Source organism: Bos taurus, chromosome 1, assembly GCF_002263795.3.
Source record: "Bos taurus isolate L1 Dominette 01449 registration number 42190680 breed Hereford chromosome 1, ARS-UCD2.0, whole genome shotgun sequence".
In the NCBI taxonomy this organism is placed as follows: Eukaryota; Metazoa; Chordata; class Mammalia; order Artiodactyla; family Bovidae; genus Bos; species Bos taurus.
Window position 1 is genome coordinate 139,466,736 of NC_037328.1, and position 23,770 is coordinate 139,490,505.

The window sequence follows — 23,770 nt, forward strand, 5'->3', positions numbered from 1 at the left end:
TAAAAAAAATCATTTATTACTCTAACTTCCTACACCTATAATTTTTAAAATAAGATGACCAGAAAATAACCATCTTAGTTTATATTAGATTATATTTTAAAATATTCCCTACAGAAGCTCTTTTAGATTGCTCTGATTTAATGTTACGATTTGTGCTTCTCTTGTGGGCATAAGAAAAGATCCCCTGAAATTCTCCATCTGCTATAAAGCAGGAGTAGGTGTTGGAATATTGTAATATTACTCTGTACACCATTTCATTCAATCCTGTATATTCATTGGAAGGACTGATGCTGAAGCTGAAGCTTGAATACTTTGGCCACCTGATGAAAAGAGCTGACTCATTGGAAAAGACCCTGATGCTAGGAAAGATTGAAGGCAGGAGGAGAAGGGAATGATAGAGGATGAGTTGGTTGGATGGCATTATCAACTCAATGGACATGAGTTTGAGCAAACTTTGGGAGATGGTGAAGGACAGGGAAGCCTGGTGTGCTGCAGTCCATGGGGTTGTAGAGAGTTGGATACGACTTAGCAAATGAACACCACCACCACGACCATTTCTAAGAATCCTTTTAGTACATTTCTCCAGAATGTAGAGCTGAGCAGTTGTATAATGTCATGTGCATTAAGGTCTCTCCCTCTAGAAGCCTCTCAGAATTCTAACTCTCCTCCCTCCCTCTCTCCCCTTATCTTTTTGTTGTTTTTATCCCCCACTGTGATTTTCATAAAGATCAAAGCTTATACCAGTTCTAGTATTTAGAACTGGCATTTAGGGGCTGCAGCTGGCCCTTCTGAAGACCTCCAGGGAGGAGGGCTGCTGAGGGGCTCTAGAGAAGTAGGGGGGACCCCGCTTTTCAGTAAAATTAAAAAAAAAAAAAAAAGAACTGGCATTTAGAACTTTGGTTTTAAATATAATTCTTTTCCAACCATGACTTCTGTTTCCTTTGGAAAATTTATTTGGCTATTCCCAGTTTTCAAAAGGGTGTTGCTATTTCAAAAGAAGTAAAGCTCTTATTTTATGGTGAGACTTTAAACATAAACATTTCCTCTGTCCAATTGGGCCTTCTCCCTCCCCTTTGGTGTCTGTTGTGTGTCTGCATTAACCAGACCTCCTTAGGAGATAACATTCCTTCTTAGTCTCAGGAAGGATCACCACTGCTCAGGAAGATAACCTCCCTTCTTGATGTGACAAGATTATGGTGATTCACTGTTTGTATGTGTAGATCTGGATTGTGTAAACTAGCAACAGTAGATAATCTTTTGATAGATAACCCTTTGCCTTAAAAATGTACATAACTTACATAACTGCACAAAACTTACATAACTGCACTTTGACCTTTAGTGGGCAGAACAGTCCTAGAGCCTTCTGAAAGGTTGACTCCAGGTTTTAATCCTCAGCTTGGCTTGAATGAAGTTTAACATTTCTTAGATCAACTACAGTCTTAGATCAACAATATTACACACCAACTCATAAACATATTTGAAATAATATGGTCTAAATTATAAATCAGTTCAGTTTAGTTGCTCAGTTGTGTCCAACTCTTTGCAACCCCATGAATCACAGCATGGCAGGCCTCCCTGTCCATCACCAACTCCTGGAGTTCACTCAGACTCATGTCCATCGAGTCAGTGATGCCATCCAGCCATCTCATCCTCTGTCATCCCCTTCTCCTCCTGCCCCCAATCCCTCCCAGCATCAGAGTCTTTTCCAGTGAGTCAACTCTTTGCATGAGGTGGCCAAAGTACTGGAGTTTCAGCCTTAGCATCATTCCTTCCAAAGAAATCCCAGGGCTGATTTCCTTTAGAATGGGCTGGTTGGATCTCCTTGCAGTCCAAGGGACTCTCAAGAGTCTTCTCCAACACCACAGTTCAAAAGCATCAATTCTTTGGTGCTCAGCCTTCTTCACAGTCCAACTCTCACATCCATACATGACCACAGGAAAAACCATCAGATCAGATCAGATCAGATCAGTCACTCAGTCGTGTTCGACTCTTTGCGACCCCATGAATCGCAGCACGCCAGGCCTCCCTGTCCATCAACCAACTCCCGGAGTTCACTCAGACTCATGTCCATCGAGTCGGTGATGCCATCTAGCCATCTCATCCTCTGTCGTCTCCTTCTCCTCTTGCCCCCAATCCCTCCCAGCATCAGAGTCTTTTCCAATGAGTCAACTCCTCACATGAGGTGGCCAAAGTACTGGAGTTTCAGCTTTAGCATCATTCCTTCCAAAGAAATCCCAGGGCTGATCTCCTTTAGAATGGACTGGTTGGATCTCCTTGCAGTCCAAGGGACTCTCAAAAATCTTCTCCAACACCACAGTTCAAAAGCATCAATTCTTTGGTGCTCAGCCTTCTTCACAGTCCAACTCTCACATCCATACATGACCACAGGAAAAACCACAGCCTTGACTAGACGGACCTTTGTTGGCAAAGTAATGTCTCTGCTTTTGAATATGCTATCTAGGTTGGTCATAAATTTCCTTCCAAGGAGTAAGCATCTTTTAATTTCATGGCTGCAGTCACCATCTGCAGTGATTTGGGAGCCCTCAGAAATAAAGTCTGACACTGTTTCCACTGTTTCCCCATCTATTTCTCATGGAGTGATGGGACTGGATACCATGATCTTCATTTTCTGAATGTTGAGCTTTAAGCCAACTTTTTCACTCTCCTCTTTCAATTTCACCAAGAGGCTTTTTAGTTCCTCTTCACTTTCTGCCATAAGGGTGGAAAATAAGTTACCCTTATACATACAATACTTTGGCAACAAAGGTCCATCTAGTCAAGGCTATGGTTTTTCCAGTAGTATGGATATGAGAGTTGGACTATAAAGAAAGCTGAGTGCCGAAGAATTGATGCTTTTGAATAGTGGTGTTGGAGAAGACTCTTGAGAGTCCCTTGGACTGCAAGGAGATCCAACCAGTCCATCCTAAAGGAAATCAGTCCTGACTATTCATTGGAAGGACTGATGTTGAAGCTAAAAACTCCAATCCTTTGGACACCTGATGCAAAGAACTGACTCATTGGAAAAGACCCTGATGCTGGGAAAGAAGGCAGGAGGAGAAGGAGATGACAGAGGATGAGATGGTTGGATGGCATCACTGACTCAATGGACATGAGTTTCAGTAAACTCCAGGAGTTGGTAATGGACAGGGAGGCCGGCGTGTTGCAGTCCACGGGGTCACAAAGAGTTGGACATGATTGAGCGACTGAATTGAACTGAACTGATATTATGAATGAAGGTAAGTTAATTAACATTGGGAGTACAGTCTCCTCTGTACAGTCCTAATATAAAATATTCTAAGTATAATCAATATATTCATTAGGACTGAGCAGCTAACCCAGTGGACACTAATTATTACAATATACTGTTAAAGATTGATAGAAAAAGGGTTAAGTTACAGGTATTAAACACATATAAATAAAAAATATGGACTCTTGGGTGTACTTGAGGAAAGTGTTAACAACCAGGGCAGGATACTGGATACCCAGTTTACCTGAATAAGAGATGCTCAAAAATAATTTTCATAAAACCAAGCTTGGTAATCAATGTGCTTTTTTGTCTTTTCTTTAAAAAAAAAAAGAGAGATTTCTTATATTCTCTTTCAGAGCTGCTTCCATGTTTTTAAGTTACAATGCAGTCTGATTCCTGATAAGGTTCTGACAGGTATGAGATGTGTATGTTTTGGGTTGACTAACTTAGACTTATTAGCTATGGAGCCCTATGGAATATTGAAATAATATAATGAATTAGTCTTCCAAAGGATAGTGGACATGTTTCAGTTGTAGGAAAAAAGATGTAATTTTGTATTTGAAATGTAATTGGCTAATATACAATGGACTTTTAAAATTAGATTAGAAATAAAACAAAACCTTAATTTTTAAAAATCAGTTTAAGTATTGAAAACACACACATTAAAGTTACAAGACTAAAGGCCCATAAAGCCAGAGTGGGTTAGGATACTGATTATATTTAAATAATTATCTTTCTGTTTCCTTCTGTGGGTGAAGATGACTTAATAGAATTTACTACAGTTACTCCAGAATCTCCAAAAGCATTGCTGGCGGACGCCTGGCTAGGGGGTAGATGATGTATCTTCGTACTCTGCAAAGTCTCCTCGGGCTCTTTCATAACAGTAGTACTTGTTTGGTTGTTTTTTAAGACATAGTCTGATCCAAAAAGTTCCTCCATTAGATTGCTTTTCTTCTCCCTGAAAGTTGTGTCTTTTGCCTTTGTTCTGTAAGATTTAGCGAAGGAGGGTTCGTAGGCGATGGCAGGATGCTCCAGCTTCATTTCTTCCGAGTGACTGTGGTGCTTGCCTGTGCTATGAGGGTACCTCGTGCTGCCTGCGTTGGCCAGCCCACCTGAGGCGGGAAGCCCGTGATGCAGGTTTTCGATTGCTTCCGTGAATGAATAATGCTTTCTTTGTCTGAAGGGTATTTTGATATGTGGAGCAGCATTTTTATCTGGCATATCACCCATGTCACTGATTTCTGGACTTCTTTTAAACTTGTATTTTTCTGTATCGTCTTCCTGACCACCTTCCCCTTCGGGATGGATTACTTCAATTCTTTTTGGTGGTAGTTCCTGTTCTTCTTTCACTAAAGTGATCTTCTTTTCTTGATTTTCTGTTCTGTATCTCTGTTGTCCAGTATTCTTCAGAGATGGTTGTGCTTCCAAATGTTGTTCTTCCTTGGATAAATCTGTAGTAGAAAAATGGTCAATTTATTGATCTTTAAAATTAATAGATTTGTTTCAAGATGGCATGTTGAGCACTCTTATTTACACCTCCTGACAAGCACATTAAAATGACAAAGAGGAAATAAAAGTAATGCATACAACCCTAGAATACAGGGAAAGGTGCTATTAGCAAGTCTGAGATGTTATACTTTTTAGAACATACCAGGTAAGTGAAAAGTATGAAGCCAAAAGAAAATGATGCTCATAAACTTTGCCAATATATTATAACATATGTTCAACATCACCAGCTAGGTTGTGCCAATTAAAAAACAATGAGAGTATTTTTCACTCATCCAATTGGCAAGTAATTTTCAGAACTGGTGAGAATATGGGAAAATGGAAACTTTTGTTCCCCATTGGTGGATGAGTAAGATGGTAGGTAGTTTGGATGGTGATTTGGAAATATCTATCAAAATTTTAGGTGAGCATGCCCTTAGACCCAACAACTTCCCTTTCAGAACCAAAGCCTACCAAAATATACAAAAGTGTGTCTAAGGATGTTCACTGTAGCCTGATTTAGTAAGAGTGAAACATCCTGAATATCCCTGGAAGGAGTCCTGGTTGGATCAATTAGAGCAAGTGCATGCATGCTAAGTCTCTTCAGTCGTGTCTAACTCTTTAGGACCCAAGAACTGTAGACCCCCAGGCTCCTCCATCCATGGGATTTTCCAGGCAAGAATGCTGAAGTCGGTTGCCATTTCCTACTCCAGGGGATGTTCCCAACCCAGGGACCAAACCCAGTCTCTTATGTTTCCTGCATTGACATTGGCAGACATATTCTTTACCATTAGTGCCACCTGGGAAGCCCCCAAGAACACGTGGGGCTGTGCAATCTGGGCAGTAATTATAGAGAAGGAGAAGGTAGCATGTGCTGACAGAAGAGACAACTGCAGAACACTGTCGAGTGTAGAGATGCTCTTTCCTCTGCTGCTTCTTCCCCAGGCACCCAGGAAGTCCTCTGTGCAGCCCTCTGCTTGTCCCAGGACCAGACCTGCATGGGTTCTGAGGAAACAGCATCACTCCCTGCCAGCCACTCAGCGAGGCCATTGTTTGTGAGGGAGAATGGGGACACAGTTGGGTATGCAGAGAGTTGAAATGTTTTCTCATGGGAATAAATTCTTGAATAAAATAATTTACCTACACTCTAGGAAAATGAAAAAAAAATACTAGGAGGAGAAAGTAGTATGTTTCAAGAATTAACGGTGAGCCTAGAAGCTAGTCAAACATATAATGACTTGTAAATAACTGCTAATGTTATGCCCTATAACACCTGATGAGAATGTTAACATTTGAGACCACGGGAGGAACATGCTTGTTTTCCCCTGCCTCCCCTGCCCCCTCCTGGCCTCCTTCTGGAGCAGAAGTGGGTCTGCTCCCTCCTTTGCTCCAGCTGGTTCCAGCTCCTGGGGACCTTCCTGGAGGCCACAGCCTTTGTATGACTCCTCCTCTGGCCCTGGTATCCCTAGGACATTCTGTGCCAGGAGTAGGTCATGTCCTTACTGGTCTCTCCTGAGCTGTCTGGACTCAACCTCGTCCTTCCCTCCACCCCCCCTCACCACCCCCTCCTTAGTCTGGACCCTCTTTTTCATACCCATTGCCCTTCGTCACTGCCGATCTCCCCAAGGGCACAGGATCCCGAGGGCGCGGCATTTTCCCCCAGTATTTGGAACAGTCCCAGACACACAGTATATGCTCAGAAAATATTTGTCAAGCAAATGAAGAAAATTTCTAGGACAATATGTGTGTGTGTTAGTTGTTCAGTGGTGTCTGACTCTTTGTAACCCCATGGACTGTAGCCCACCAGGCTCCTCTGTCCATGGGATTCTCCAGGCAAGAACACTGGAGTGGGTTACTGCCAGGAGCCAGCGTGAGGAACTCCGTCCATGGCAAAGGTCATGAGGAAGGAGGCTCGGCATACGCAAAGGTGGGATCGAGCCTCAGGAGTTCCCCTGGATATTCTCGAGCATCTACCCCCAAAACCAGAGTCTGCCTACTTTACTGCTTTGTGCTCTCACCTCTGACTTTACGGGGGGCTCTCCCCCACCACCATCTTGCTCTCTCTGATAAAGGGTTAACTTACAGCTCCAGTTAATAAAGTTCCTGGGCATAATAGGAGTGTTTAAATCCAAACCCGTCAGATGGCTCTCTAACTTGCCTGACAAGTTTACCCGGACTCCTACAGCTATGCATATGATAGTTTACAGTCTCCCAACCGTGAGAGGCACGGGAAGCTTAAGATATTCAAATAGCTTAGAGCCTCTCGGAGAGTTAGAAGCTGTCAGAATAAAACTAGTAGAAGATTTCATTGATGAGCCAATGCTTGCTGCCAAGTTTCCACATCCCCTGTATTGTATCCTTGAATGTATATTAATTAATATAGTTGGTATGTAGAAAAAATAAGTAGTGGCCTTGGTGTTAGCAACTTTAGACCCTTAAGGTAATAAATTCTTTCCTTTGTTGTAAACCCACTGCACCTCTGCCCTATAGGAATGCAACTTTATCTAACACCTTCGGAGGATGGCGCCAAACTTTAAAATAATTACTCTTAGAGAAAATAAGCCTTATGGTTGACAAACCTTTGTAAGAGTCATAAAATGTTAATAGGCCTTCTGGCCAGAAGATGATGTAAATCACCTAAACCATTTGTATATGATAAGTTTGCAGAAAAGAAACCCTGGTTTTGATAAGGATCAAAGACTGCTGACTTTGCATGATTTCACACCCTCTATTATCCTCTATGTACAACTTATGGTATAAAAGCCCCTGTTGAAAATAAAGCTACGGGCCTTGCTCACCAAAGCTTGGTCTCCCCATGTCATTCTTTCTTTCAACCTCTGGCTGAGTTCCCATCTGGAGAGCGGAGCCCCGCCAAGCTTACTAATTTTGCCTGGGCTTCTAAGATCCATCCGGGGAGGCCTCAGTGTCTCCTCTCCCACAGGAGAACGGAAGGACGCCTGTGGCCTACGTAAGTGGTGCAAACTTCTTGTCTCGAAGCTTTATTGGTTTTCCGCATAAACCAAGTTACTCAGCCTCTTTCCTCCACTGAATTTTCCTACTGAGCTATCCTTATTCTATTACTCTTTATATCTTTGATTAATATTTAATTAAAGCCAGTGTACTCGCTGACGCCGTCTCCCGTTCAAATTCCCTGGATCAGCCGGGGCTGGAGCTGGCAGGTTACCATTTCCTTCTCCAGGGGATCTTCCCAACCCAGAGATTGAACTCAGGTCTCCTGCATTACAGACGGATACTTTATCTTCTGAGCCATTACCAAATGGACTAAAAACAGGCGGAAAACGTGAACAATACCAGTACAGGCGGATACTTTATCTTCTGAGCCATTACCAAAATGGACTAAAAACAGGTGGAAAACATAAACAATACCAGTATTTACTGCACCGGAGCAGTGGCTTTCCAGGTGGTGCAGCCAGACCTGGGGGTTGTTTAAACTTCATTCTGGGACGGGGGAGCCTGGTGGACTGCCAACTATGGGGTCGCACAGAATCGGGCACGACTGAAGCGACTTAGCAGCAGCAGCAGCAGCAGCAAGGTCATTTGGGGACTTCCCTGGTGGTCCAGTGGCTAAGATTTTGCACTCCCAATGCAGGAGGCCTGGGTTTGATTCCTGGTCAGGAAACTAGATCCTACATGTCGCAACTAAGACCCAGCCCACCCAAATAAACATTACAAAAAGAAAATAAAGCTTTCCTGGTGGCTCAGAATATGCTTGCAAAGCAGGGGACCGAGGTTTGATCCTTGGGTCAGAAAGATCCCCTTGAGAAGGAAATGGTAACTCACTGCAGTGTTCTTGCCTGGAGAATCCTATGGACAGAGGAGCCTGGAAGGCTATAGTCCATTGCGGTCACAAAGAGTTGGACATACTGCCACTAAGACCTGGCATGGCCAACTAAATAAACAGTACAAAAGGAAAATAAAGCCACTTGGGCCCCACAGCTAAGATGTGGCCTCTCCAGGCCCACTGCCCGAGGCCCTGAGGCCCCCCTGGGAGGTCTTTCCCATGGCTGCTCTTTCCAGGGGGTTGTGCTTGCCCAGCTGGGTGGAGGGTCCCCAGATGCCCCTATATCAATAATTTAACACGGAAACAATGGGGGAGTGTCTTCAACAGTCTGAAGGAAAATGATCTTCAGCCTAGAATTTTCTTGCCAGTCCATTACTAACCAAGTTTAAGGTAGAACCATGACATCCCCAGGGAAAGGTGCACAGGGTTGCCTAATGTGCACCTGTTTCTCAAAAAGCCAGTAGAGGTTTTGCTCCTTGTCCAGGATGGCATTCATTACAGAAGGACACAGGGAGGAGGGGGAGAAGGGGGGAGGAACCAGCAGGAAGGGTTGTGACCTTGTGTCCTGGACCACAGAGGCAAAGGGCACCACCAGGCCTGACGCCAAGGGCTTAAACCTTAAAGGCTGGCATCACCAAGACTCTGCTAGCTAACTCCCCAGCCTCTAGCGTCCTTGGTCCATCCTGACTGGCCCACAGCCTGGTGGAGGCGTCCCTCCCCCTGTGGTGTCTGCAGCCTGGGTGGGCTGAGAATGCTCCAGAGCCCAGTGCACAGGGCCTCTCCCTGCACCAGCAGAGCAACCCTGCCACGTGTCTGGCTCTTATGGGTCCCCATCCCCCAGGACTGTGAGTGACCTTGACCCTGGCCAGGCCCTGTGCCCTCAGGGAAGCTGCAGCCAGTTTGTGTCCAGCCTGCCTGCTCTGGAATCTTCTTCAGGGGCGGTGCTTTCCTTAATTCAGCTGGGTTTGGGTTTGAGACTCAGTTTTTCAAAAGTGAATATGTTGTTTAGGATACACACAGGTTTGGGAGCTGTGGCAGAAAATGGAATGTCGAGGTTGCTTTTGGTGGTGGTGATGGGGCAGGGCAAGAACGTTATGGTTATGAAGGGCCCACAGGGTGTCCCAGGGGATGCTCATGTTCTGTTTCTTAAACAAGGTAGTGGCTATGCAGGTGTTTATAACGGTTCTCTCAACTGAACACATCTGTTTTATGTATACTTTTAAACACACACACAGTGAGTAATTCACAACTTAAGAAAACAAAGTGTAAAGGAGACTTTTACTAGTTGTTAAAATTACCTTCATATTTTCTCTTGGAATCCTCTTGGTTTGGTAGTTTGGTGATACAGGGAGGCATTGCATGGATTATTTCAATAGATTTTTCTTTATGACCATTGTTTCCTGTTGTCTTTTTGCTCTATAATTAGAAAAGTGGCAAAAAATATTTTTTGGTGGTAGAGATAATTTTAAATTGTGCTTTATTTGATGACTACAACTACTTTTTTATAGAACGAGTGTGTAAAGCCTATGTTTGCAAAAGTATGTGTAATTAGACACTTCAAGAACTCAAATTTGCTGTACCTTAGTTGTCCAAGACGCAACATCTTCCGATTTTTGGGTTTCCTGGTGTCGCATACTTATAAATGGAAAACTTCTCCTGTCTGCTTGTACTGACTTCGTTGAAGAAACTACAGAACAGGTACATTCAATATATGTAAGAAGCATAGCTTGCATTTGGAAGCAATGTTGATTTTAAATAGAAAATAACAACTGAAGTTGGTAATGTAATAACGAAACAAAGTATACTAGACATTTTCTAAAGATGTTCAGTAAATATCAAACATTTGCCAGTTTCACTTTCTCCTCTACCACGTCAGCATTTTTGTCCTGTTTTGGGCCGCGAAAGTTATGGGTATCACAGTGGTACCCATACAAGCAGGCATGAGGATGGGTGGGCCTTGCTCTGGGAGGACACAGCGGCCCCTGCTGGCAGGAGAGGTTCAGGAGCATAGTTCTGCAGTTGCGAGAGGGGCACCACCATGTCTCCTGCGTCAGAGCTCTTGGTTATCAATGGTTAGATCGCCCATGCTAAAGTTCATGACTTCTAAATCTGGTAGCCACTTTCCTCAGAGGTTTTATCCTATTTAAATAACCCCATGTTTGATTTTATCATCTCTGCTGGCTGTTATTCTGGATTATAAACCAAAAGCAAAGAGATTGTTGCCTTGAAAAGTAAACACAATCAAAAAATGGGCCAAAGAACTAAACAGACATTTCTCCAAAGAAGACATACAGATGGCTAACAAACACATGAAAAGATGCTCAACATCACTCATTATCAGAGAAGTGCAAATCAAAACCACTATGAGGTACCATTTCATGCCAGTCAGAATGGCTGCTATCCAAAAGTCTACAAGCAATAAATGCTGGAGAGGGTGTGGAGAAAAGGGAACCCTCTTACACTGTTGGTGGGAATGCAAACTAGTACAGCCACTATGGAGAACAGTGTGGAGATTCCTTAAAAAACTGGAAATAGAACTGCCTTATGATCCAGCAATCCCACTGCTGGGCATACACTCTGAGGAAACCAGAAGGGAAAGAGACACGTGTACCCCAATGTTCATCACAGCACTGTTTATAATAGCCAGGACATGGAAGCAACCTAGATGCCCATCAGCAGATGAATGGATAAGAAAGCTGTGGTACATATACACAATGGAGTATTACTCAGCCATTAAAAAGAATTCATTTGAATCAGTTCTAATGAGATGGATGAAACTGGAGCCTATTATACAGAGTGAAGTAAGCCAGAAAGAAAAACACCAATACAGTACACTAACACATATATATGGAATTTAGAAAGATGGTAACAATAACCCTGTATATGAGACAGCAAAAGAGACACTGATGTATAGAACAGTCTTATGGACTCTGTGGGAGAGGGAGAGGGTGGGAAGATTTGGGAGAATGGCATTGAAACATGTATACTATGATGTATGAAACGAGTCACCAGTCCAGGTTTGATGCACAATACTGGATGCTTGGGGCTGGTGCACTGGGATGACCCAGAGGGATGGTATGGGGAGGGAGGAGGGAGGAGGGTTCAGGATGGGGAACACATGTATACCTGTGGTGGATTCATTTTGATATTTGGCAAAACCAATACAATATTGTAAAGTTTAAAAATAAAATAAAAAAAAAAAGAAAAGTAAACACATAGTTACTTCCTCTAGCAAAATAAGAGGTAAGTGTTTCTGTTGTTTCTCTTCTTAGCAGAATCTTGCTGGAAGGTCTTGTCTGTCAAGGGTGGGTTGGGGAGTGAGTAAGTACATCCTGTCTTACTTACAGTACCTTACAGGAAAAGGTACTCCTGATCCCCTGGAGAAAGGAATGGCAACCCACTGCAGTATTCTTGCCTGGGAAATCTCATGGACAGAGGAGCCTGGAGGGCTACATACAGTCCATGGGGTCACAAAGGGTCGGACATGACTGAACGACGAAACACAAACACAACACAGCAATAAAAAGGTACAAACTAATGAAAATAGCACAGCATAGATGAGTCTCAAACACACTATGCTGAACAAGAGAAGACAGATACAAAAGAGGACCTGCTGTATAATCCCACTTGTGAATCTGTAAAACAGGCAAACTGAACAACTGTGACTGAAGGGAGGTCAGAGGTGGCTTTGGGCTGGGGCTGGAGGATCCCTGACCTGACTGCCAGGGATAAGCGCACCTCCTGAGGAGATGGCCATATTCTACATCTAGATCGAGGTAATGGTTACATGGGTATAAGCGCATGTCAAAACCCACTGGACTGCACACTTAAAATGGATGCACTGCATTGAGGTTTATGCATACTCAGTTGTGTCTGACTCTTAGTGACCTCATGGACTGTAGCTTGCCAGGCTCCTCTGTCCATGGGATTTCCCAGGCAAGAATACTGCAGTGGGTTTTCCATTTCCTTCTCCAGGGGATCTTCCTGACCCAGGGATTGAACCTGCCTCTCCTTTGTCTCCTGCATTGGCAGGTGGATTTACCACTGAGCAACCCAGGAAACCCACTGTATTGAGGTGAGAGTGTTAGCTGCTCAGTCGTGTCCGACTCTTTGCAATCCAAGGGCTGTACCTGCCAGGCTCTTCTGTCCGTGAAATTCTCCAGGCAAGAATACTGGAGTGGGTTGCCATTCCCAACCCAGGGATCGAACTCTGGTCTCCTGCACTGCAGGCAGGTTCTTTATCATCTGAGCCAAAGGTACCTAAATAAAGTTAACCTTAAAAATCTACACAGGTCTTCCCTGGTGGTCCAGTGAGTGGTTAGGACTTGGTGCTTCTACTGCAGGGGTGTGAGTTCCATTCCTTGGTCTGGGAACTAGGATCTTGCATGCCATGAAGCTCCACACACACACACACACACACACACACACACAAAACCCAAACAGAAAACAAAACAAAAAATCCACACACTGGATGACAGATCTACCTAGAAAGTTCAGTATTTGGCAGACATTTTGCATTAAACTGCAAGTTATCCCCTCATTCACCTGAGTGAGGACATATAAGACTGAGCCGATGATGGGGGAGGACTGCATCTCTGTTTTCTTCTAGCTGTTTCAACCATGGGGTGGTTTCATTATTCTATATTACATTACAGTGCCTAACAAAATGATTTTTTTTAAAAATAGACTTTTGGACTCTGTGGAAGAAGGCGAGGGTGGGATGATTTGTAGATCACCAGTCCAGGTTCGATGCATGAGACAGGGTGCTCAGGGCTGGTGCACTGGGATGACCCTGAGGGATGGGATGTGGGGGAGGTGGGAGGGGGGTTCAGGATAGGGGACACATGTACACCCATGGCTGAGTCATGTGAATGTATGGCAAAAACCACTGCAATAAGGTAATTAGCCTCCAATTAAATAAATAAAATTTTTTAAAAATGTCCATTATCTTGATGATATTAGTTAGGAAAATTTAACTACACATTTTAAAACAGATTTCAAGCAAAACTAATTGAAACACACTTTACCTTTTGGATAATCTTCTTTGTCATGTAAATTTCCGACTATCCGGTTAGAATAGATGTTTCTAATTTCAAGCTCTCGATCCTTCTCCTATAAAGAACCACAATACCAATATTTCTATAAGTGTTTACTTTTATCAACCTTCATTTTATGTAAAAAACTATTTAATGTGAGGAGCTTGGTAAGCTCTAACAGGAAAAGAAATTGGCCATGTCATCGTATATCATTCCCAACATAAAAAAAAATTAGTTCTTTTAAAAACAATATTTATTTATTTTGGCCACACTGGGTCTTAGTTGTGGCATGTGGGATCTTGTTCCCTGACTGGGGATTGAACCTGGGTCCCTTGCTTTGGGGAGTCTTAGCCGCTGGATCACCAGGGAAGTCCCAAAAAAGCACTAGCTTTTAAACAGAGTGATAAACCATTGTGATTCAGACAATATTTTGAAGAGTTTGCAAGCCAAATTCTTTCACAGTATTTTTTTTTATTCCCTGGGTCTACTCTAAGAAGTTTACTGTCCTTTGTGGTGCAATGCAGTGGCCACTAGTCATGTTGCTCCTTGGATTAAGTAGAATTAAAAATAGTTAGTTCTGAGAGTCACATGACCTGTATTGTGGCTGCTCAGTCCTGCATGAGAGTGGTGACCACAAGGCTGGACAGTGAGAGAGAACACTGTCCTCATCACAGAAAGTTTTGTCTGTACAGCCAGTGCAGGGTGGGTGGGACCTGCAACAAAAATACTGCTCTTTAGCTTGAGATTTCAGTGCTGACTTTTTAAGTCTTGGCAAAACAAAAGGTTTGACACCCTGGTTTTCTGAGAAAAATTGAAGTATGGTTGATATATAGTATTATATAAGTTACAGGTGTAGTATAGTGGTCACAAGTTTTAAAGGTTATACTCCTTATTGTAAAATATTGGCTATATTCCCTGTATTGTACTGTGTTTCCCTGTAGCTTCAGTTCAGTTCAGTTCAGTTCAGTTCAGTCGCTCAGTTGTGTCCGACTCTTTGCGACCGCATGAATCGCAGCACGCCAGGCCTCCCTGTCCATCACCAACTCCTGGAGTTCACTCAGACTCACATTCATCGAGTCAGTGATGCCATCCAGCCATCTCATCCTCTGTCGTCCCCTTCTCCTCTTGCCCCCAATCCCTCCCAGCATCAGAGTCTTTTCCAATGAGTCAACTCTTCACATGAGGTGGCCAAAGTACTGGAGTTTCAGCTTCAGCATCATTATTTCCAAAGAAATCCCAGGGCTGATCTCCTTCAGAATGAACTGGTTGGATCTCCTTGCAGTCCAAGGGACTCTCAAGAGTCTTCTCCAACACCACAGTTCAAAAGCATCAATTCTTCGGTGCTCAGCCTTCTTCTCAGTCCAACTCTTACATCCATACATGACCACAGGAAAAACCATAGTCTTGACTAGACGGACTTTTGTTGACAAAGTAATGTCTCTGCTTTTGAATATGCTATCTAGGTTGGTCATAACTTTCCTTCCAAGGAGTAAGCGTCTTTTAATTTCATGGCTGCAGTCACCATCTGCAGTGATTTTGGAGCCCCCAAAAATAAAGTCTGACACTGTTTCCACTGTTTCCCCATCTATTTCCCATGAAGTGATGGGATCAGATGCCATGATCTTCGTTTTCTGAATGTTGAGCTTTAAGCCAACTTTTTCACTCTCCTCTTTCACTTTCACCAAGAGGCTTTTGAGTTCCTCTTCACTTTCTGCCATAAGGGTGGTGTCATCTGCATATCTGAGGTGATTGATATTTCTCCCAGCAATCTTGATTCCAGCTTGTGCTTCTTTCCAGCCCAGCATTTCTCATGATGTACTCTGCATATATGTTAAAAAAGCAGGGTGACAATATACAGCCTTGATGTACTCCTTTTCCTATTGGGAACCAGTCTGTTGTTCCATGTCCAGTTCTAACTGTTGCTTCCTGACCTGTATACAGATTTCTCAATAGATAGATCAGGTGGTCTGGTATTCCCATCTCTTTCAGAATTTTCCACAGTTTATTGTGATCCACACAGTCAAAGGCTTTGGCATAGTCAATAAAGCAGAAATAGATGTTTTTCTGGAACTCTCTTGCTTTTTCCATGATCCAGCAGATGTTGGCAATTTGATCTCTGGTTCCTCTGCCTTTTCTAAAACCAGCTTGAACATCAGGAAGTTCACAGTTCACGTATTGCTGAAGCCTGGCTTGGAGAATTTTGAGCATTACTTTACTAGCATGTGAGATGAGTGCAATTGTGTGGTAGTTTGAGCATTCTTTGGCATTGCCTTTCTTTGGGATTGGAATGAAAACTGACCTCTTCCAGTCCTGTGGCCACTGCTGAGTTTTCCAAATTTGCTGGCATATTGGGTGCAGCACTTTCACAGCATCATCTTTCAGGATTTGAAACAGCTCAACTGGAATTCCATCACCTCCACTAGCTTTGTTCGTAGTGATGCTTTCTAAGGCCCACTTGACTTCACATTCCAGGATGTCTGGCTCTAGGTCAGTGATCACACCATCATGATTATCTGGGTCGTGAAGATCTTTTTTGTACAGTTCTTCTGTGTATTCTTGCCACCTCTTCTTAGTATCTTCTATCTTCTGCTTCTGTTAGGTCCATACCATTTTTGTCCTTTATCGAGCTGTAGCTTAGTTTATACCCTGTAGCTTAGTTTATACCCTGTAGCTTAGTTTATACCTTCTACTTTCCTACCCCTATAGTACCCCTCCACCCTTCCCTCCCCACTGTTAACCACAAGTTTGTTCTGTATACTCATGAGTCTGCTTCTTTTTTGTTATATTCACTAGGTTGTTGTATTTTTTAGACTCCACATTTAAGTGATATCATACAGTATTTGTCTTTCTCTGTTTGACATATTTCACTTGACACTATTTTGTGGTGTTGGAGAAGACTCTTGAGAGTTCCTTGCACTGCAAGGAGATCCAACTAGTCCATCCTAAAGGAGATCAGTCCTGGGTGTTCACTGGAAGGACTTATGTTGAAGCTGAAATTCCAATACTTTGGCCACCTGATGCGAAGAGCTGACTCATTTGAAAAGACCCTGATGCTGGGAAAGATTGAGGGCAGGAGGAGAAGGGGATGACAGAGGATGATGGTTGGATGGCATCACTGACTCGATGGACATGGATTTGGGTGGACTCTGGGAGTTGGTGATGGACAGGGAGGCCTGGCGTGCTGCAATTCATGGGGTCGCAAAGAGTCGGACACAACTGAGCGACTGAACTGAACTGAACTGAAAGTGTTAACAAGGTACAATACTATTACTTCATGTGATGAGATAAAAAATGATAACAGAAGTTTTGTAAATAGAGTTTTAATTTTTCTAATTATAATGCATATTCATCAGGCTGTTAACTCATTCTAATAATTTATGTTCCTAGGGGAAAAACTTAATTTGAGAAAGCTATTCTTTAAGTAATTTAAAGATATATTAGGCAGTGGCCACTGGACTGGAAAAGGTCAGTCCTCATTCCAGTTCCCAATAAGGGCAATGCCAAAGAATGTAAAAACTATGGTACATCTGCCCTTATTTCACAAGTTAGCAAGGTAATACTCAAGATGCTTCAAGCCAGGCTTCAACAGTACATGAACCAAGAACTTCCAGATGTACAAGCTGGATTTAGGAAAGGCAGAGGAACCAGAGATCAACTGGTTGCCAACATCCATTGGATCATAGAAAAAGCAAGGGAATTCCAGAAAAACATCTACTTCTGCTTCATGACTATGCTAAAGCATTTGACTGTGTGGATCACAACAAACTGTGGAAAATTCTTAAAGAGATGGGAATACCGGACCACCTTACCTGTCTCCTGTAAAACCTACATGCTGGTCAGGAAGAAACAGAAGCAGAAATGGAACAACAGACTGGTTCAAAATTGGGAAAGGAGTATGTCAAGGCTGTATATTGTCCCCTGCTTATTTAACTTATATTCAGAGTATGTAATGTGAAATGCCAGACTGGACAGAGCTCAAGCTGGAATCAAGGTTGCTGGGAGAAATATCAATAACCTCAGATACGCAGATGACACCACCCTTATGGCAGAAAGCAAAGAGGAACTAAAGAGCCTCTTGATGAATGTGAAAGAGGAGAGTGAAAAAGCTGGCTTAAAACTCAGCATTCAAAAAACTAAGATCATGGCATCTGGTTCCATCAGTTCACGGCAATTAGACAGGGAAACAATGGAAACAGTGACAGGCTTTATTTTCTTGGGCTCGAAAATCACTGCAGATGGTGACTGCAGGCATGAAATTAAAAGACACTTGCTTCTTGAAAGAAAAGCTATGACAAACCTAGACAGCATATTAAAAAGCAGAGACATCACTTTGCTGACAAAGGCTGATGTTGAAGCTGAAAATCCAATACTTTGGCCACCTGATGTGAAGAACTGACTCATTTGAAAAGACCCTGTTGCTGGGAAAGATAGAAAACGGGAGGAGAAGGGGACGACAAAGGATGAGATGGTTGGATGGCATCACTGACTCAATGGACATGAGTTTGAGCAAACTCCAGGACCTGGTGATGGACAGGGAGGCCTGGTGTGCTGCAGTCCATGGGGTCACAGAATCAGAGATAACTGAGTGACTGAACTGAATTGAAATATCCGTATAGTCAAAGCTATGGTTTTTCTGGTAGTCATGTACAGATGTGAGAGTTGTATCATAAAGAAGCCTGAGCACAAAAGAATTGATGCTTTCAAATTGTTGTGTTGGAGAAAATTCTTGAGAATCCCTTGGAGTGCAAGGAGATCAAAGCAGTCAATATTAAAGGAAATCAGTCCTGAATATTCATTGAAAGGACTGATGCTGAAGCTGAAACTCCAATACTTTGGCCACCTGATGGGAAGAGCCAACTCATTGGAAAAGACCCTGATGCTGGAAAAGATGAGGGCAAGAAGAGAACGGGGCAACAGAGGGTGAGATTGTGGGTTGGCATCATTGAACCAATGGACATGAGTTTGAGCAAGCTCCGGGAGATACTGAAGGACAAGGAAGCCTGGTGTGCTGCAGTTCATGGGGTCACAAAGAGTCAGATGTGACTGAACAACAACAGCTCTGATATTTTTGGAAGCTGAATTTCACAAGTTTTCGTACATTTTGCTTTTAAAAAAAAGTACCTTAAGTTTTTGTTGAAGGTGTTTTATTTCCATCTGCAGAGTCTTTGTGGCAGCCTGAGCTGCTAAGGTCTTCCGGTTCTCAAAGGTCAGCTGCCGAGTAAAGGCTTTATTGTTCAGCCTCAATTGTTTCTCCAAGTCCTGAAAACAGTACATATTTCAGCTCTTTGTGACCAGTGTAGTATTATACAAAACTTCAACTGTAATGAAACTAATTACACTTATGAAAAGTTCAAGATTTTAATATAATTTTAGTGGGGAGAACACATATTAGAACTAAAAATTATCATACACACACAGAAAGGCACAAAGCCCCAAAATCTCAGATCCCAACTCTAGAGAATAAATATCATGTTTACAGTCTGATGTTTTTTACACTCTGGAATTTGATAAAAAAGAAATTTTTTTTTTTGGAACAGAGCCTGAAAATCAATAAGTATAATCAGTGTTATACTTTCAAACTAAACCTAAGCAATTGTGTTGAAATGAAGTATTATGCAACTTGGCATATAGTGCACTCTGAAAATCTTTCAAGCATCTCTTGCTGAAAGCTTTACCAGCATCAGTGCAGATCATGATTCTGTGGGACTGTGATTCTCAGATAACCGAGGTTGGAAATTATGCTGGGGCCTCACAGAGCCACACCCGTGTGAATGGGTTATATGTGAGACAGCGAAATGACTGACTTAGTAGCACAATGGAGTGTAGCGGAGTTGCTCAGTTGTGTCCGACTCTTTGTGACCCCATGGACTGTAGCTTACCAGCTCCTCTGTCCATGGGTTTTTTCCCGGCAATAGTACTGGAGTGGGTTGCCATTTCCTTCTCCAATAACCTTCTATAAAAATGCAGGATTTACTATTGCATATTCACCTTTCTGGAATGAGACCTGTTTTACTGGAGAATTGTTTGAGCAGGACTTTAATAGGAGGTTGGCCTAAAAAGACCTTTCTTTCCTTTTTTACCATAAAGTTTCCCTTTATGGATTCCCTCATTGTAACATTAACACTTTCTCATTAAAGTGTAAAATATGGTAAACTAATGGGGTTGAAATGAAATAATCTTTAAAATCACACTTTCTAAAATATTAACACTAAAAAAATACTTACATGTTTTGCTCCACAAATGTTTTCCCCCCACCAAATGCCCTAAAACCAAATGAAATCTCCTATATGACCAAGTGCTCCTGATAAGAAAATAGGTAAGTAGTTCTTGAATTCTTTTTGGTTTTGGTTGTAGTATGGAGACATCGGAGAAGGCAATGGCACCCCACTCCAGTACTCTTGCCTGGAAAATCCCATGGATAGAGGAGCCTGGTAGGCTGCAGTCCATGGGGTCGCTAAGAGTCGGACACGACTGAGCGACTTCACTTTCACTTTCCACTTTCATGCATTGGAGAAGGAAATGGCAACCCACTCCAGTGTTCTTGCCTGGAGAATCCCAGGGACGGGGGAGCCTGGTGGGCTGCCGTCTATGGGGTCGCACAGAGTTGGACACGACTGAAGCGACTTAGCAGCAGTAGCAGCAGCAGCATAGAAACATGAGCTACTTAAACATATGTTTAAAAATATGTAGATGAGATACAAATACATGTACTTTCACATGACAGATGCTAAGATGGATTCAATGCTACCTGAATGGCCAAACATTAGAACCTTGGTACACTATTTACATCAGTAAAAAAGGAGGTTCCTCATTATGTCCTGTGGCTCACATATCCATTTTATGTGAGAAAATTCTCTTTGAAAATAGAGAAGGATTTTTACCAAAAAAGAAATAACTGAGAAATGGCTGAAATGAACTTAATGTCTTGTTATTTCAAGTAAATACTTGTCTACTTCACGAATGATTTCTATTTCATAGAAAATACTTGTCCTTCGCCATTAAGGAATGAAAGAGTAAGTTAATTCCATTTGTGTCCATTCCATTTTGTGTTCATAGTGACCAAACCACCTAATGTAGAATAGGCAGAATTCCCAGTGTAATCAGTGTTCTCCCAAATCACCCCGTGTAAACCCAAGCTTTTAACCACCATGCACCCTTGAGGAATAGCAACCTATCCATTCCTTCAGTGATTTACATTCCTTTCCCCTATCTGTCTCCAGGAATATTACCTAGAAAACTTTTCTGTTTCCAGGACATGGGTCTTTGTGGTGATGACTGTACAGATGGATGAGGGAGAGAACAAGGAAGGGGGTGAGGAGATGCACTTACAGTTTAGGGAAGTGATCTTTTCAGAAGCACTTTGGAGCAGAGGCTCACTTTCTAAGAGAGGTTTCCCACAACATAGCACAACACGACATAGCACAACACACTGCCCTCCAGCATATGAACAGACTCCCCTAACCCTGGCAGCCAGAACGTCTCAGAGAATGGTCATTTCCAGATAAATGAGCCCAACTGTAACCGAGCAGGACACTATGGGGCTTTTTCTGGAACAGGGACCCCTCCTCACCACATGTCCTCCGTCTGCCTCCTGTCTTTAGAAAAACTTTAGCCTCCTACAACTTGCCTGAGTTCCAAAGAGCAAATTTAATCAGAGAAGTGAGAAGATGCAGAAAGAAATGAAAATAGTAAAGTAAGACAATTTGTTTCCCTGTGGCTCAGACGGTAAAGAAGCTGCCTGAAATGCAGGAGACCCAGGTTTGATCCCTAGGTCAGGAAGATACCTTGGAGAAGGGAATGGCTACCCACTCCAGTATTCTTGCCTGGAAAATCCCATAGACAGAGGAGCCTGGTGGGCTATAGTCCATGGGGTAGCAAAGAGTTGGACATGACTGAGCGACTAAACACAGCACAAGACAAAATAATAATAGTTTAGCTATTAAAGTTAAGAACTTGTAGTTCCTCCTCAAGGGCTATAGGTAATATTCTGAGCCATTTCCTGTGAGCTGTTTTGCAGATACTGAACCCCCACCAGGTGGAAGAAGTTTAACTGCATGCTGCCCACAAGCACATAAACCCCAGACTGGTTAGAACCAGAAGATTGATGACGCTGACTCCTGAATACCTCACCACCAACCAATCAAGAAGAATATCCATGAACTGATCACATAACACACCACCCCAAACCTTGTCTTTAAAAAATTTTCCCTGAAAGCCACTGGGGGAGTTCAGGTGTTTTGATCACTAACTAACTGGACTCCTTGCTTGACATTTGCAGTAAATGCTGTGCTTTCCTTTAGCACTTCAGCACAGTGTCAGTAGACTGGCTTTGCTGCCTGTGGACGAGTGGACCTGAGTTAGGTTGGGTGACACAAACACAGAAGGAGCCCTGGCTCAGTCCACAACAAGAGGGGCTGTTGCTATTTCTCCTGTGCACCTCCCCTTCCCTGCCCCCACCCCATCCCCACCGGATACCACCATCCGTGTGCTCAGCTCAGTAGTGCTTCATTCCTCAGGCAAGTATGATGAATGTGCACCCTCTCCACATTGCTTTTGGAACCTTAACATTCCTAGGCCTCTGAAGTACAGACCTGTATCTTTTTGTCGTTTGCCTCCATCTTAGCTGTAAGAATGGACAACCTCTGAGTGAGCTCTTCTCTCTCTGGAAGATTGTTCTCTTCAGAAATCTTCTGCAGTGCCTGCAAGGCATCTTTTGTCCTCAGAAGCTCACCATCCATCTCTCTCAGCTTCCTCGACGTGGCTCTTTCCTTTCCCTGGGATTTCCTGAGGAGCTGCCTTAAATTTTTCACTTCGTTCTGATGTTTGGCCATAATTTGAGGTAGATTATTTTGTGAATTCTCATATTTTCCTATAGCTTTCAAGTGCTTAAGCTGGACTTGTTTCAGAAACTGGTTTTCTATGACTGTAGCTTCAGCTTTGTGGTGCAGATCAGCTAACTCATTCTTCAGTTCTTTGATCTTATGAAGCCTCGCTGACAGGATGCGGTGGATCATGGCATCACGTCGCTGAGCAGCCACACTGATCTGAGAGTTGAGAAATGGTACATTCCAGCTGTGCTTTTTTCTAACCGAGATTTCCTTCTGGCCTGTGTAAGAAGATAATCCAGTTTGTTACTACAGTCATATGTATGTGCTTAGTTGCTCAGTCACGTGCGACTCTTTGTGACCCCATGGACTGTAGCCCGCCAGGCTCCTCTACCCATGGGGATTCTCCAGGCAAGAATATTGGAGTGGGTAGCCTATCCCTTCTCCAGAGGCTCTTCCTGACCCAGGAATCAAACCAGGGTCTCCTGCATTGCAGGTGGAGTCTTTATGAGCTGAGTTACCAGGGAAGCCCAATCATGCATATAGATATGTAAGTATGCAGGTATCTGTAATACCCACACCCGCTCTTCTCCCCTACTCCCACACACATATACACATACACACGCAAGGTAGAAGGGGAAGGAACTAACACTGAATGAATACTCGTGCTTTAGGCTAGGTACTTTATGTCTAGCTATCTCATTTAATGCAATCCTTTAAGGTCAGTAGTAGTCCATTTTATAGCTGGAGATTATAAGTCATTTGTCCATGGTTACATAACCACAAAGTGACATAAAAGGAATTGAAATCAGGTCTTCTCTGACTCTAAAACCCGCACTTACTTCTATTATAAAAGGTAAACTAAAAACCATAAGAATAAATAACATTTACCAAGCATTTCCCATATGTGAAGCATTGAATTAAATGCTTTGTGTAATGATTATCTGATGTAATTCTGCCAACAAAATGTTATGAGGCAATTAGAGGGTAACATTAGAGCCAAGAGTTATATATGAAGGTCTCATAGATTTAAAAAGATGTTTAAAGAGCCATTAAATTGCTTAGAGAATTCATATAAGTATTCTATCTCTCAATATATCAAACATAGGCAGTTTTTCCTGTGTTGCTTTTGGCTAGGCACTCAATTAACCAGTTAGATGGTTTGTGCTCAGGAAACTATTTTAATCAAAAAGCATCTAAATGATATTACACCAAGCTCATATAACTGAATTTGCGTATGTCAACTGTATATGTAACATCATTGTATTATTATCCCATTTTATTTTTAAAATTATTTTTCATTGGAGTATAGTTGCTTTACAGTGTTGTGTTACTTTCTGCTGTACAGCAAAGTGAATCAGCTCTATGTGTACAC

General features: G+C 42.7%; 1 protein-coding gene across 10 annotated transcripts in view; it reads right to left on the reverse strand.

The window, feature by feature from the left end:
• Positions 1-3,868: 3,868 nt before the first annotated feature.
• The window catches only part of LCA5L (lebercilin LCA5 like), a 41,911-nt gene continuing 22,009 nt past the window's right edge, over positions 3,869-23,770 (reverse strand). For 9 of the 10 annotated variants that reach the window (XM_024992769.1, XM_024992716.2, XM_024992762.2 and 6 more), the window contains 6 exons: positions 22,162-22,676; positions 18,692-18,829; positions 13,562-13,646; positions 10,115-10,221; positions 9,833-9,950; positions 3,869-4,698 (listed from right to left, as the gene is read on the reverse strand). In XM_024992769.1, the coding sequence (XP_024848537.1) occupies positions 3,968-4,698; positions 9,833-9,950; positions 10,115-10,221; positions 13,562-13,646; positions 18,692-18,829; positions 22,162-22,676 (1,694 nt within the window). In that variant the 3' untranslated portion in view covers positions 3,869-3,967. The remainder of the gene's footprint in view (positions 4,699-9,832; positions 9,951-10,114; positions 10,222-13,561; positions 13,647-18,691; positions 18,830-22,161; positions 22,677-23,770) is intronic. The other variant, NM_001195068.1, reaches the window with a different exon arrangement.